The sequence below is a fragment of the Pleurodeles waltl genome, chromosome 6 (genome assembly GCF_031143425.1).
Source record: "Pleurodeles waltl isolate 20211129_DDA chromosome 6, aPleWal1.hap1.20221129, whole genome shotgun sequence".
Classification (NCBI taxonomy): domain Eukaryota; kingdom Metazoa; phylum Chordata; class Amphibia; order Caudata; family Salamandridae; genus Pleurodeles; species Pleurodeles waltl.
This window is the reverse complement of record NC_090445.1, coordinates 453,255,065-453,271,766: the sequence shown is the minus strand read 5'-3', so window position 1 is coordinate 453,271,766 and position 16,702 is coordinate 453,255,065. Positions and strand designations below refer to the sequence as shown.

General features: G+C 45.6%; 1 protein-coding gene across 2 annotated transcripts in view; it reads right to left on the bottom strand.

The window, feature by feature from the left end:
• The window catches only part of SRGAP2 (SLIT-ROBO Rho GTPase activating protein 2), a 488,054-nt gene that overhangs the window by 79,135 nt on the left and 392,217 nt on the right, over positions 1-16,702 (bottom strand). For both annotated transcript variants that reach the window (XM_069238579.1, XM_069238580.1), the window contains one exon: positions 1,532-1,666. In XM_069238579.1, the coding sequence (XP_069094680.1) occupies positions 1,532-1,666 (135 nt within the window). The remainder of the gene's footprint in view (positions 1-1,531; positions 1,667-16,702) is intronic.

Here is a 16,702-nt window from a genome sequence, read left to right as displayed (position 1 = left end):
CCTGGGGGTAGAGGGTACTTAGGACCTAATAAGGCTCGGGGAGGGCTCTTGCGGTCCCCCCCCCCCCTTTACTATGGTCATCATCCTTGGGGATGGGGTCCCCAGGGTCTAATAAGGCTTGGGGAGAGGCCTGTGCTGCCCCCACCATAGCTTAATGTTATTTGGCCTCAGAGGATGGGGTCCCCGGAGCCTATTAGGGCCCAAAGTGAGGGAGCACCCACCCTTCTCCCCCTTTACGATGGTAATCGGCCCCAGGGGATGGGGTCCTCAAGGCTAAATAGGACTCGGGGAGGGAGGCCGCATGGCCACTTTCCCCTTTTTAAATGTCATGTGGGCCTGGGCCTGGGGACCGCAGGGCCACTAGTACATCAGGTAGGTTGGCGGTCTGGGGAGGTACACAAGGCATGGCCACAGGCTACGCCATGTGGCCAACCTCCTGCTGCACATGGCCAAAAGCTGTATGCAGAGTTGGGTTGGCTTCTTGTGGAGGGTTGAACACAGGGCCTGTAATGTGCCCACCATACCCCCACCCCCCACCAAAGGCCATACACAGGGAACTGGATGACTGCTGTGGGTTGGATGCAGGGCCTGGCAGCAAGCCAGCCCCTTCGTCAAACCCTATGTGCCACATGACGCTGTGCGCAGCATGTTGTCGGCTGTCTGTAGGTAGATGGTCAGAGTTTTTACGTATGGTAACAAAATATTACTTTAGATTGAAAATACTCAAGAAATTCACTGAATAAAATGGTTAAAGTAACATAGTTAGGTAAGATTTCCAATGACAATCAATGACCTTCACCAATTATATTTATCTCTGGTAACTATAATTTGTGACTTAAGGAAACTAAAACTCATGCCTTTGCCATGCAAAGCTAATTATCCCACTTAATACATCAATCTTGACATCTTCTATGACATCATTGATGATATCACTGCAACATTTGAAATGAAATTATTGATAAGAAAACTCTGCGACAGCACGAGTTATAGTTACCATAATTAACTGTAACTGGTGGATTTCAGTGGTGTTGTAGATTTAAAATTGTCACTAAAATTCTCACCGAACTATAACATTATATGATTTATTATATATGCAAACACACACAATGTACCAGCCCATTAGAAGCAAGGAGATGAATATTTTCAGACATTTGGATTACAAATTCTGATTGTCGATACTGCAGTCTGAATCCTTGTGGACTTGTATGTCAACACTGAAAGGCATGTGCCTGAGCACTAAACCTGGAGAGTAGCTGCGTTAAACAATCCAATAAAAAAAATTCAGTAGATTTACATAACTTATCGTGGATGACTATGCTTATTATGAAAACAATTGTTTAAGAAGGCTTGGTGGTATCTTCTTGATAGGCATAAGAACAGTATCACTCATACTAACAGACTGGTGAGAAGAGGGCATGTCACAGCTTCTCTGTTATCACTCTCGAACCTCCCGACCTTCTCATCAACAATTTTGGGTGCCATGGTGATAAGAGGGGCCACAGCCTTCCATATGTTTTGAATAGATACTTACTGACACAGGCCATCAGGTCGTGGAAGATCTCCTTGGGTAACAGAGGGTGCTCAAGCCCCCGGAAATAGAGCTTCAGGACCCCTGCAACCGAGTCCATGTCATGGTCATTCTGGTCGCCTGCCAGCGGGTCCTCGCCTGCAAAGAGAAAGGGGAGGAGTTGAGTGAACAATAGCTTGGACACTACTCTCACCTTGGCCCAACAGTGGTATTACTCAAATGCTGGGTTACAGGTAACTAAACACTACTCATGCCTACAAAGGGCTGCTTCAATGCATGAAGGAGGTACATCATATCACGCTGACGTGCATGAACATGGAACATAAGGATCTGTTCAACAAGAGACAAACAAATTAACAATGACACCAAAGTAAAGAGATATCCAAGTTAATATACATTGAAATGAAACATTCTGCAAGAAACATTTCAAAGTTTCATACCACAACACCCGCACGCCCAACCCTCCAAGCATTTTACTTACCTCTATTGCTGGTTTTCTGATTATGGGTATATCCTGATGCATAGCAACTGGGTGTGAAAAGCTTAATCTGCCTTACAAAGTTTAAAATTGTAAGGATCATGGAACTGTTGAACAATTCACTATGACAACGTAATCAGGGCTAACAATACTCTGTACTTTAGGACCATCTATTTGTGCCTCGATTCTCTGGTGAAAAGCCTCAAGTGGTAAATGTGTACTCCTAAATGGCACTGCTAGATTTTGTAAACTCTTTGCACCATGAATCTTATAGGGACATTACAGATGAATGTCTGTCTCAGGTGCTGATAAAAGACATGGGGTACCAGAGTGGCATAGTGCCATACAAGAAATGCCAGGCCACTGAAGGTTACTTTTTCCACAAACAGTGCACTATTTTCAGTCAGGTACAGGTGGATCAGCAAACAAAAAGAGAAGAATAACACTGAATATCCACAGAAAGCCCTAGGGACATCCATAGTAACTGGGACAGTGTGCGGAAACAATGCATTATTTCTGAATTAGGATTTTGCAGAAACAATTATGGTTTTCCATTACAGCTAGATGCAAACGATGTTTATAATGTAAACACTAACAATATGTAATAAGCTCTCTCTCCACATGTGAATCTTGCAGCTTTTCTTTTACTTATTTTTAAGTCCAATGGGCACAAATTTACACAAAATAAAAAGACAGATGTATAAAACATCTTAAGAAGGGCTGATATGGCTTTGCATGATCAGGATATTCACACTTAGGAACCAAAGCTGGCCTTTTTTCTTTGGAGGAAGAAAAACAAATATTTAGGTTTAATCTTCCTGTGGAATATTACCACACTGATTAGAAGAATGTTTGACTCATGACCTTGTGTCTAGTACCTCCATTGCTGTACTACAATGTACCTCTACCAATGCCTGAAAAGCTCTCTGCCTGAAGCTAAGGTTGCAAATATTCATTGGTAGTTCAATGTGTGAATTAAGGTGCCTATAAAACCTCCACGGTATTACACTTTGATAAAAGTGGAAAATCTGGTTAAACCTCAGAGCAGAGATTAAGTTTGCTTTGCCACCTTCATTTGAAAACTGTGAGATTAGAGACTTTGTAACGTTAACACTCATTTCTAAAGCAAAGTTACAACCATGGCATCACACAGCTGACGGATTATGTCTTGTGAGTGAATTCCTAAGTGTTGTGATAACCTCTCTAATGGAAGCAGTTGGTTGGGGGGGGAGAAGGGATATGTGTGTGTGTGTGTGTGTGTGGGGGTCTTTTATGAGCCTTTAAAAGTTTTTGCAAAATGCAATGAAAGAAGTCGTACTCAAGCTACTTTTCAAATTTGATGAACGTTCACTGGACAAGTGTTGTGATGCCAGAATCATAAGATCCCTGTAGAGCTTTGGGTATCTAATCTTCACAAAACTCAGTAAAAACACTGCACAAGCAAATTTTGTAGTTTTATGCGCTTATCGAGGCCAAAATTATAACCTTTAAAATGACCTCTTCCCATACAAATGAGACTGAAACCCTAACTGTTGATCTCCATTTCTCTAACCTAAATATAACACTTATTAGATTATTCCCGATATGTATATTTTGTCACAAGAGTGTTGTACATTAGCTCCACAATTGTAGTAACAAGACAGGTTTAGGAGGCTAATTCTCATTGCACGCACTGCTATTAGTCGGTTCATGTGCCCTTCAGGCTTGACCTTTTTTTACCCAAGCCATGACATCAGACAACAAAAGCGTAGTAGAGAGTAACATACCTTCTTAATGGAAACTGTCCATAATTATCCCTATTTTGAAAAAAGGCAATAGGCAAGATATAACTTGTTATAGGACAATTTCCCTTATAGACTTTACTGCTCAAATTTTTGCAAGTGTGATCTTGTCACGGCTGGAGGAATGGGTGATGGAGGCAAAGATTCCTTCCCCAATTCAATATGGTTTTAGGCCCGGTTTAGGCTCAGTTGATCAAGCCTTAAACGTGTACCTTATTCTTAGCAAATATGTAACAGAAAAAAAGAAGCCATTCATATGTCATTAATTGGCCTCACAAGCGCTTTTGATTTGGTAAACAGAGAGAAGCTTTGGCAAATCATGGAAACTCCGCGTATTGATTTGAATCTGCTGGTATTAATAAAACGCTTACACACAGACCTGATGGTCTGGGTGCAGTACGGCTCACAAGGCGAGATAACACCCCCAATTCCATCAAGGCGGGGAGTAAGACAGGGTTGCGTTCTAGACCCATTTTTATATATATATATATATACAAATATATATATATATAAACGGGTTATCGGGTTATATGACTTCCTTCTAAAGTATGGGGAGGACTTTCTCAGGATGGGGCACAGACAGCTTCCAGTTTTACTGTATGCAGACGAATGCTGTGGCCTCAAAGGTCTGCTAGACCTTTTTCTATCTTTTATGCAGGACCTTGATTTCAAAGTAAATTTTACAAAGTCCTGTGTAAGGATGACATGTGGCCTTGAAATACAAAGTCTTAACAATTCACTATTGGGTTTGTTGGTTGGTTGTTTGGGGGGGGGGGGGGGCAACGTCATTAACAAGGTGGAAGTTTTTTGCTTTCTGGGTATGCTCCTCCAGGTTATGAAATTCCCATCTTAAGGCCAAGACTCAACAACTAGTAAGGAATATAGAAGCGATCTTTCGCTTTGCTTGTAAATTAGGTCACAAACCAATACCACAGATGGTGACGCTCAATAAATCTAAATGAGTAACAGCAGCTACATATTGGACGAGACTGTGGGGTTATGGCAAAGCAAATTCCCTTCAATGTATTGAGAATACATTAGCACATAGATTACTGTTGGTACCCAAGAATGCAGCAAATATTATATGTCGTGAGGAATTGGGTTTGCCGTACCTGGAGGACTCGATTGCTGTTTCTCCCCTTTTATTGTGGGTCAGATGTTGGAGGAACCCTGAGATCAGTTTGGTACAAGATTGCATGACTGATTGATTCCAATTGGCCAATATGAATAGAATCCCTTGGCTTTCATATCTGAAAATGTCTTTTCAAAACCTAGGGCACGAAAATATGTTTACAGACCCAAAGTACCTGCTTGTAAATGCAAAGGAGGTGGTGAAACAGCACTGAAACTGAAATCTTTCGAACCTTACATTCAAATTTCAGCCACGGACACTATGGAACCTCATTTAGCCTGGTTTCAGAGTCCATTAGTATGCTCTCTTAACACTGGCCAGGTTAAATCTAATCCACTTTGGAGTGGCCTTTCCCATGCAGTGTACCTGGCAAGACCTGCCCACCTGTCCCTGTGACACCAGGTCCAAGCAGAGCACATGCCATTTTCTCTTATTTTGCACATTGTATACTGCCCCTAGATATGCATTTATACTGCCTTTATTACGTAGGGCAAAAGTTAGACACTGCAGGGAAGCAATAAGCTTTGTTCAAAAACTATCAATGATTCAAATTTGTCATTCTATGCTAAATGTTATTAGATCTGCTATTGCTACTAGGAAATGATATGAACTTGTTGATGTAGTTGTATAACTTGACTTAGACATAGGCCATGAATTTAAAATGCCTTACAAAGTTTCTTCCAATATTCAGGAAATATGTTTTGATGGATGATATTTTAACCCAATGTCTCAGTTTTTGCCACTCCTTTCAGTATGATTTTTGATGCAAATCCATAAGTATTTTTAAAATTTTGAAAAAAAAAAAAAAAAATGTATTTGTATTTAATGGATTTGTGATTTTATGTCAATTTGCCAAATAAAGAAATTTGACTGACTGACAACAGAATAGCTATTTGACAAACAATACCAAAACAAGACCTCATAAGCGACATGTAATATTACAAAACACTACACATGTTTGCGAAAGAAATTGTCTTGACCATACCGTGTACATCTGTGCATGCAAGAGGTAGGCTTAAATCGCCTCCTGGGTCAAGAAGAGAAATTCTTGAAAACTCAACTGATTTCCTTCTGGTATATTTGAATGTTTTTGTTTTGCATGAGACTGTCCTCCTCAAAAAGATGGTAAATAAGCATGCCTACCAATAGTCCTGCGGATACTAAACTAATGATTTTGGCAGCTAGCTAAATTGGTAGAGCACCTACTGCAGTGATCCGCTAAAACGAAGATTACATTAGAAATTCCGAGGGCAGACTCAAACCTTCATCCTACGAGGCTGAAAAAAAAAAAAAGAACTGTGTAACACTTACACTGGCTACCGAAGCGCTGAGACACTCCAACTTTTGGCATGCACAACGAATATGGCAAACATTATAGCCATGAACTTTTGACATTACATACTCATTTCACAGGGTGCATAGGCTGTATGCTTTAAAGGAATAACGTTCCGACCAAGCCGTGCAAACGAGTTCACCGAGGAAAACCGTAGGTTACCTTCAAGTTGTAAGTGAGGACAGTGGAATGTTGAAAGGTCTGTCCACAGGAAATACCAAAGACAATAACGGAGACCAACTTTGAGACAAGATGAACTTACTAGCTCTAACACTGCTCATCACAAAATAATTGGATCCTGTCGGCACCTTTAAGGCCTTGGAATCCCCTTTAAATAAGGATTTTGTTAACGAGTTTGCAAGGAACAGGGTAGGAGAGGGTACGCCGCTGCCAGGCGGCCATTGTATCACCGCTGAGCCCTACAAACTGGTGACAGGCTGTCACTAAGCGTACGGGGACAGACGCAGACTCTCTAGAGATGGAAGATTGCCTTGCAGAGAGTGGCTGTCCTTTTCAGTTTTCCCCTCAGCCAGATCCGACCTGAGCAGAATAATATAGTTCAATGACAGATCGGCCCTCAACCGAAACTGCGTATTTGGCTCCTCACAGAGATGAAAGGACATTCCACCGCCCCCTCTCGTGTGGAGTTAATAACACACGGTAATGGCTGGGCAACGCTCCAGCTCAGCCTCGTCGGCCGCATTAACTCTCACCTTAGCCCTGCATGGCGTCACACCCGCAGGGAGGCATCTGTAATATGAATCAGCTGCTCTCACGACGTGGCCTTCCTGGCGCGAGCACGGTACAACCACTCTTCTGACTGACGCGGCTCGAGGCAGTTGTGCCTCTGGAAATATCCACGTCCACTACAATCGTTACCTATATTAAAGGGCACAGTGGCGAAGCACGGGGTGTGTGGCAACAAATAATAGGCCCTCTGATGTTTTCTGGTGGCCAAGTCAAGAAAACACCAAATATCTACAGAAAGGGCTATTTAAAAGCCCGACCCCTTCTCAGTGGCGTAGCTAGTGTGTCATGGGCTTTTGTGCAAGAAAGAAAAATACCCCCCCACAGTGAAATACAGCAACAAGCAGAGTTCAGTGGGGCCCTCGTGCCTCTGGACACGGGTGCACTGCGCCTGCTGCTGCACCAATGGAAGCCACGTCCCTCCCTGCCAATGAGCGCCATCTTGGCAGAAGATGAAATAGCAGAAGCTTGCGGAGTGGACGAAGGTTTTTGCTTGGAAAGCAGGACAAGACCAGTTGGCTCTGAAACGAGGGATCAGCTGTGCAAGGAATTAAAGAGCTTCTCTCAGTCCAGCGGCAGCTGCGGTCATACCGGAGCTGTATGGTCCAATGCAGACACACCACATAAGACGAGCAATGCTTGCCAAAAAATCTGACAATTTTGGATCTTAACAGAAGAGCCTCAGAAAGAGCGTTTCCACTGTCCTGTTTGGCAGCTATACTTGGCTAGATGCTATACAAAAGTCTTCAAGCAAATGAATGCAGATAAAAAAAAACTACTCGAGGTTACATCATTTATTGGAAGCGTGCCAAGGGGAAGTGTTATATCTCACCTTCCAGTCCACCACCTGTATTGTCAATTTCTCATGCCGAGTCTTTCTTCATATAGACACTGGTCTCTCGGTTGAAGAGTTAAGCTTGTGGAGTATGGCATCAGACCAAGGCATCAGACCATGCCCACCACTCCTCTCCTTGTGGCAGAGGCAAGCACTGCAGGGTGCTGTCTCAGTCAATGCACCTCCATGCACTAAGCCGATCCAAGGTGTCTTTTTTTACTCCGTTTCAGTTTATATACTTATTAATTTTATAAACACGTCTGCCTACGTGTGGGATTTCAGATCTTTACATACACCGAAAAGCGTTTAAACAATTTTTACGACTATCTGAAATGAAACAAGAATTAAACCCAGCCATTCTAAATATCAACCGAGTTGAAGCTTTTTTTTTTTTTTTTTAATACTTTTTACACTTGTACAATTAAAAACAATGGAAAAAAAACACGAATTTACAGAAAGCAGTTTGAATGAGTTAGTAGCATAATAGTGCGAACCTGCAGTGACAGCAGAGAAGATAATCTTGGGGGCCACGAGTTCAAGATGCAATAAATAATTACCAGAGAGAGATGGGAGAAGTCCAACTGTAGTGACAGGGGAGCTCGGAGAGACTCCAGTAGGGCTGAAGATGTGCTCCGTTAATGTATAAATCTATAGTTCATTCTTGGGTTGAGGGACTGGTAGTGAAAACCTGATGTGCGCGGATGCGGTTTTAGGTCTTCAGTCCACACACAGTGAAGGCTTAACTGTGCTTTCCTTCTTTTGCACTTTCCTTTCTGGACTGGTATTTTGACTCCCTGTGTTGTGCATGCAGCCTGAGATGGTAATTTGATGGCCAGGTAAGCTGAAATGTAGCTTTTGCTGCCTTGATGGTGATGCAGAAGAGACTGGAGGGTCAGCCACTTAGTTCCTTCAATGAGGGTATGTTGTGCTGACATTTCTCAGTCATCTGAAACAGTTAGATGCATATATTCAGGGACAACAGAGCATCTGGATATCATTCAGAAGCCTATTTCCCTGAGATAATGCCTAGGACACTGGGGTCCAGGACAATAAGTTTTCATGTTTATTTTGACCTTGGAACAAGTAGGCCTAACCCCCTGCAGCACAAACCCTTTAGCTGCCAGATTACATAATGGAGCGGTGAAGGGAATGGTCTGCAGTTGAGGTAATATTTGTGTTCATATGTTACTGATGTTCAAACTTGTATTTATGGTTCATTAATGCAAAGCGTTTATTATTAGTTTAAGTGCTGTAAATAAATATTGGAAGCTCAAACTGCACTACTGACCGTGACTCCAGTAAAAACTGTGTGTACACACGTTTGAAAAGTTTAACAATGAGTCTACATACAATACTCACAGAATGCTCTCCGATTAGAAAAAAAAAATGTTTTGCAAAATTATTGTTAAATTTTAGGTACCATTTCTTTGCAGCATCATTTAGTAACGTGTTGCTACATGGCAGTAATTTTCAAAAAAATATTCATAATGGAAATCAGTGCAACAAGTTTTAACAAGTTTATGGGAAACATGAAAATAAAAAAGCATTGACAAAGCCAAGAGATCTGACAGTGGTGGCGAGTCTTATGGCCAGGGCCACTGGAACTATAAGATTGTGTGGCCACAATGATTTTTGCATAATTATAGATATGCTGCCTTTGCCACATAATCCATTATCTGTCAACAACACCTCCACTGGACTGACCAGTGCATCCATTTCACCATCACCTCACCGACCATCCACCTCCACACACTCCGAGCCCCAAGCAGAAAATGGAACCAGATCACAGAGGAACAGCTCTCCAACACCCTCAGCAAGTCTCCCCCACCCCTCACCGCAGACGTTATTATCTCAGCACGGAACTTCCACCAATGGATCTCAGAATGCACCAGCACTATAGCTGAGGTCTTACGGACAGGTGCTAAACACAACCTCAAGAAGGCTAGCTGGTTGAAGGACGCCAGGCACACCTGCAGACGGCTAGAGAAAAGATAGAGGAACAGCAAGTCCCCAGAAGACTTTGAAGCTTTCAAAGCTGCCACCAAATCCCCCCACCACCACCTCATCAGAGTGACCAGGAAAGCCGTCCTGCAGGACCGTATCCGTGCCACCACTCACAACACCAAAGAGCTCTTCGCCATGAACAAAGAGTTTGCCAAACTCCAATCAGAAACGACAAGTGTAGGAAGTTGTCTCTGTATATACTATTTCAAAGTAAGAAATAGTGTGCACAGAGTCCAAGGGTTCCCCTTAGAGGTAAGGTAGTGGCAAAAAGAGATAATTCTAATGCTCTATTTTGTGGTAGTGTGGTCGAGCAGTAGGCTTATCAGAGGGTAGTGTTAAGCATTTGTTGTACACACACAGGCAATAAATGAGGAACACACACTCAAAGACAATTTCCAGGCCAATAGGTTTTTATATAGAAAAATATATTTTCTTAGTTTATTTTAAGAACCACAGGTTCAAGATTTACAAACAATACCTTAAATGAAAGGTATTTCACTCAGGTATCTAAGGAACTTTGAATAATCACAATAGCATGTACAGTTTTGGCAAAAATGGCAATCAGCTATTTTAAAAGTGGACACAGTGCAAAAATCAACAGTTCCTGGGGGAGGTAAGTAAATGTTAAGTTCACAGGTAAGTAAAACACTTACAGGGTTCTAAGTTGGGTCCAAGGTAGCCCACCGTTGGGGGTTCAAGGCAACCCCAAAGTTACCACACCAGCATCTCAGGGCCGGTCAGATGCAAAGGTCAAAGTGGTGCCCAAAACACATAGGCTTCAATGGAAATAGGGGTGCCCCGGTTCCAGTCTGCCAGCAGGTAAGTACCCGCGACTTCGGAGGGCAGACCAGGGGGGTTTTGTAGGGCACCGGGGGGGATACAAGCAGGCACAGAAAGTACACCCTCAGCGGCACAGGGGCGGCCGGGTGTAGAGTGCAAACAGGTGTCGGGTTTTCAATAGGAATCAATGGGGAGATCCGGGGGTCTCTTCAACGATTCAGGCAGGCACGGGGGGGGCTCCTCGGGATAGCCACCACCTGGGCTAGGCAGAGGGTCGCTCCTGCACTGGAGTTCGATTCCTTCAGGTCCTGGGGGCTGCGGGTGCAGTGTGGTTTCCAGGCGTCGGGTTCCTTGAAGCAGGCAGTCGCGGTCAGGGGGAGCCTCTGGATTTTCTCTGCAGGCGTCGCTGTGGGGTCCCAGGGGGGTCAACTCTGGCTACTCACGGGCTCGCAGTCGCCGGGGAGTCCTCCCTGTAGAGTTAGTTTTCCAAAGGTTGAGCCAGGGGCGTCAGGTGCAGAGTGGAAAGTCTCACGCTTCCGGGGGGAAACGTGTGGTCTTTAAAAGTTGCTTCTTTGTTGCAAAGTTGCAGGTTTGTTGAACAGGGCAGCTGTTCTCGGGAGCTTCTTGGTCCTTTTAGATGCAAAGTAGTCCTCTTAGGCTTCAGAGGTCGCTGGACCCTGGGGGGTGCGTCGCTGTTGCAGTTTTTCTTGAAGTGGGGGGACAGGCCGGTAGGGCTGGGGCCAAAGCAGTTGTTGTCTCAGTCTTCTCTGCAGGGCTTCAGGTCAGCAGTCCTTCTTCGTCTTCAGGTTGCAGGAATCTATCTTCCTCGGTTCTGGGAGCCCCTAAATACTCAATTTAGGGGTGTGTTTAGGTCTGGGAGGATAATATCCAATGGCTACTAGCCCTGAGGGTGGCTACACCCTCTTTGTGCCTCCTCCCTGAGGGGAGGGGGGCACATCCCTAATCCTATTGGGGAATCCTCCATCTGCAAGATGGAGGATTTCTAAAAGTCAGAGTCACCTCAGCTCAGGACACCCTAGGGGTTGTCCTGACAGGCCAGTGACTCCTCCTTGTTTTTCTCATTATCTCCTCCAGCCTTGCCGCCAAAAGTGGGGGCAGTGGCCGGAGGGGCGGGCATCTCCACTAGCTGGGATGCCCTGTGGCGCTGTAACAAAGGGAGTGAGCCTTTGAGGCTCACCGCCAGGTGTTACAGTTCCTGCAGGGGGAGGTGAGAAGCACCTCCACCCAGTACACGCTTTGTTCCTGGCCACAGAGTGACAAAGGCACTCTCCCCATGTGGCCAGCAACATGTCTGGTGTGTGGCAGGCTGGCAAAACTAGTCAGCCCACACTGGAAGTCGGGGATGTTTTCAGGGGGCATCTCTAAGATGCCCTCTGGGTGTTATTTTACAATAAAGTGCACACTGGCATCAGTGTGCATTTATTGTGCTGAGAAGTTTGATACCAAACTTCACAGTTTTCAGTGTAGCCATTATGGTGTTGTTGAGTTCGTGTTTGACAGACTCCCAGACCATATACTCTTATGGCTACCCTGCACTTACAATGTCTAAGGTTTTGCTTAGACACTGTAGGGGTATACACCTATGTCCTCACCTGTGGTATAGTGCACCCTGCCTTAGGGCTGTAAGGCCTGCTAGAGGGGTGACTTACCTATGCCATAGGCAGTGTGAGGTTGGCATGGCACCCTGAGGGGAGTGCCATGTCGACTTGGTCATTCTCTCCCCGCCAGCACACACAAGCTGGCAAGCAGTGTGTCTGTGCGGAGTGAGGGGTCCCTAGGGTGGTATAAGACATGCTGCAGCCCTTAGAAACCTTCCCTGGCATCAGGGCCCTTGGTACCAGGGGTACCAGTTACAAGGGACTTACCTGGGTGCCAGGGTTGTACCAATTGTGGAGCCAAAGGTACAGTTTAGGGAAAGAACACTGGTGCTGGGGCCTGGTTAGCAGGCCTCAGCACACTTTCACATCATAACTTGGCATCAGCAAAGGCAAAAAGTCAGGGGGTAACTATGCCAAGGAGGCATTTCCTTATAACAAGCATCCCTCCATCTCAAGACCTCTGTGACAGGCTAGCAAACTTATTCCTTTGTAATATCAAAGACATATACAACAGCTTCGGATCCCAAGACCCTCCGAGCCCTCTAACACCACCCCTACTTCCATCCCATCGGACCACCGCAGCCCCTGCACCGCAGGACCACCCTCACCACAGACGAGACCTGCACCATCATGAGCAGCATCCACACTGGAGCCCCTACAGATCCCTGTCCTCACCACATCTTCAACAAGGCCAACACACCTATCACACCAAGCTCTGACACACCCTCAAGTGTTCCATAGAGCGAGCCACCGTCCCAGAGGACTGCACGGTACATCGAGATCCATCCACTTTTGAAGAAACCCACAGCCGACCACCTGGACCGCAAGAATTATCGACCCATCTCTCTGCTCAACACTCAGCACCGTATCTAAAAACTAGTTCACATAATGCTTTAATTTTTGGTAGCATGGTAGAACAGTTATGCCAATCTTTGAGAAGTGCAAAGCATGTGTTGTACTCACAGTATCAATCATGCAACTCACACATTCAAAGGAATAACTTGAGACCAATTTATAAAAATACTTCAGATGTTTATATAAATTTTAAGACGAAGATTATCAAAATTGATTAAGTACTTTTGGAGATATACATTTTTGAAGTTTAAAGAAAATAGTCTTTCTGTGCGTAACTACGCATCATAGGAATCAATGGAAAGTCACCTTTAAAAATACATATAAAATCGTACAGTTGAGTTACCAAGTTCTTCTTTTGTAGGTTGGTCGAGGCCGTCGGTGGGCACACTGTGCCAGCTGGAGAGGTTTGGACGGCTCCCGGTTCTGGCGGGAGCACCTGGGAAAAGTCTCTGGAGTTTGTTCAGGGCAACTTGGAAAAGCACTGCACAGGTAAGTTTATAGGTGGTTCCTTGGGGTCCCCTGGGAATGTCGAGGTCGCAAGGGGTGAGGGACCCTTAGGGCACAGCAGGTTCCTCTTTGCAGGGCATAGGGTGGGCAGGTGAAGAGCGAATTGGTGATCCAAGAGCTATGCGCAAAGATGCCCTTTGGATCTGGAGATAAGTCTCTTTGAGGGTCACTTGTAGGACAACAGGGGCACTCTGGCAGGAGGTCGAGGGTGTTCCTGAAGTCCCTAGACTGGGGCTTCCTCCTGGTCCTTTTTCCGCTCCGGGTGAGCTGGTTTTCCGGCTGTCCGACATCAGCTGACCAGTACCTAGGGTACTGGCATAGTCCGTCTACTGGAGGGTGCAGTGCCACCAAACCTGGCACACTTGCAGGGTTTGTCCTCGTCATCAGTGTGTCGCCGGCTCTGGCTGCGACTTCCAGTTTGTTAGTTAGCGGACAGTCCGTGAAGTGACCCTCACTGGATTGCTGGTTCTTTGGTTGTTGCAGATCGGTAAAGTTCTTGGGTGATTTGTGAAGCCTGGAGGTCCTCTGTGTTTCTTGAGGTCAGTCCAGTCATCCAGCAGCTCCTCAGTAGAGATTGTTGGGTCCTGGGTACAGGAGGCAGGGTTTGGCACCTTTTCATTATGCAGCAGGTCCACAGTTCTCATGCCTTGGATCTTTTTTGTGCTGGTCTTCTCTGTGTCCTTTGAATCGGATTTCCGAGTCTAGGGATACACACTAAATACTGAATTTAGTGGGTGTTTTAGGAGGTACCTGGTAGTGTCCAATGGAGCACTTACCTTTGGATGGCTAAACCCACTTTAGTGACCACTTCCTGTGGGAAGTGTCACTTCCATAAACCGGATTGGCTCTTTTCCTTCCATCTAAGATGGAGGAAAATGAAATGTCCACCTTGCAGGCAACACTTTACGGGTGGTGCATGCGAGGTGGGGCCACTCCTCCTATCCTTTGTGTGGTTTTCCACCTTTGCTTCTGCCAAAAGTGGGGGGTTTCCAAAGGGCTGACCATCTGCTGCTAGAAGCAGGCCTGGGGGTAGAGTTTCAAATGTGGTAAGCCCTTTGAAGCTCACTGCCAGGGCCGTGCACATTCCTGAGGAGGGGGGGGGGGGGGATGAATGGGTTAGCTCCTCCATACAGGAAGGGCATTGTTTTACAAACCAGAGAGACACAGGACTCTCCCTCAAGGTTTGTATACTGGCTCTCGGGAGGTGGCAGGCTGGGTACATTTTGGGAAAAATCCAATACTGGTATAGTTTGGATTTATCATTCTTAGTGGTCTGAAACCAAACATCCCAGAGTAGCCATCATGTAGCTGGGAAACTCATGTTGACCAGTGTCCAGCACATGTATTAAAATGGCTGCTCTGTTCTATGTCCCACGTTTGGAAAGGACACAGGGGGCATATTGCTCATGCAGCTATGGCCTGACATTTAGTATGGAGCAGCCTGCCTTAGAGCTGTAAGGCCTGCCAGAGGGGTGTCTTACCCACAGTCAATGCAGTGTATGGTGGACAGGGCACACAGGCAGTGTGCTATGTCATGTATTTTAGGTTTGCACCAGGACACTCAGCCTGCAATAGCAGTGCTGGGTGCATCTGGATGCATGGCATTAGAGGGTGGCACAATCAGTGCTGCTGCCCCCAGGGACCTACCCATAGTACCCCATGCCCTGGGCACCTAAGTACACATTTACTAGGGACTTATAGTGGTAGTTAAGGGTGTATCCAATTGCGCCAATGCATCACAACAGTTTTAGGGAAAGAGCTCTGACCCAGGAAACCTGGTTAGCAGGGGCCCTGGGCAATACAACTTCTAGGCTACAAACATCAGGCAAAAAATGGGTGTTAACCATGTCAAAAAGAGGCCTTTTCTCACATCCGCAGAAATATTCTACAATGGATACGCCCCGTCCTGTCTGGCAGAACACAGAGTCAGACTCCTGCCTTACCTACCAGAACCCACGGAGATCAGCTGCACAGGGCTCACCCTGAGCCCCACACTCTTCAACATTTACATGGCCCACTTGCATTCAGTATCAGGGACCACGAACTGGACATTACCATCGCCACTGACGATACCCTGCTGATTATCTTACTGACTGAAAACCCCACTACTGCCAAGAAGAACCTCCACAATGGGATAGAAGCAGTCGACGCCTGGATGAAGGACAGCTACCGCAAGCTCAACTCTCACAAGACAGATCCTCATCCAGGGACGACTCCTGGTGGCCATCGACCCTCGGCATCCCCCAAGCCCCCAACAAACCACGCACGCAGATACGGCTTCATCCAGGACAGCAGCAAAACCGTAACCCATGCCCTTGTTACCAGCAGACTCAACTATGGCAATGCCCTCTATGCCAGTACCACACAGAAGAACCTGAAGAAATTACAGAATGTTCAAAACACCTACGCCTAACTCATCCTGGACATCCCCTACCGCGAACACATCTCCAATTACCTAAGAGACCTCCACTGGCTTCCTATTGAGTAAAGAATTAACTTCACACTCCTGGTCCATGCTTACAAGGCCGTCCACGACCTAGGACCCGCCTACCTCAACCCCTTCATCACCTTCTACTCCCTCACTAGACCTCTCTGCTCAACAAGTGCTAGCTACCGTACCATGCATACAAAAGACCTCGGCTGGTGGAAGATCTTTTGCCTACCTCAAAGGTAAGACCTGAACACTCTGCCCCTGCACCTCAGGCAGTCACCATCGCTACCTCAAATCAGGAAGGACCTTAGGACCTGGATCTTCAACTGACACTCCGTGGACAAACTCCCATAGCACCTTGAGACCCTTACGGGTGAGTAGTTGCGCTTTATAAACCCCGACTTGACCTGCTGCATAAGGTGTAGATTTTTCTAGCTCAAACGGTTCAAAAGTTACTAAAAATGCAAAGACACGATTTACTCAGTGGAAGGCCCTTTGCAAAGCTGGATTGGTCACTTTCTATTGCTTATTGCTATATCTGGGCGTTAAACTGGTACTACTGAGGAGCAGCAAATGCCCAGAGAGTGTTACCAAATTTAAAAATGATGAAATAACGAAGTAATACTATTAAAAAATGGGCCGCATTAGGCAGCATAATCTGCCTTTTATTGT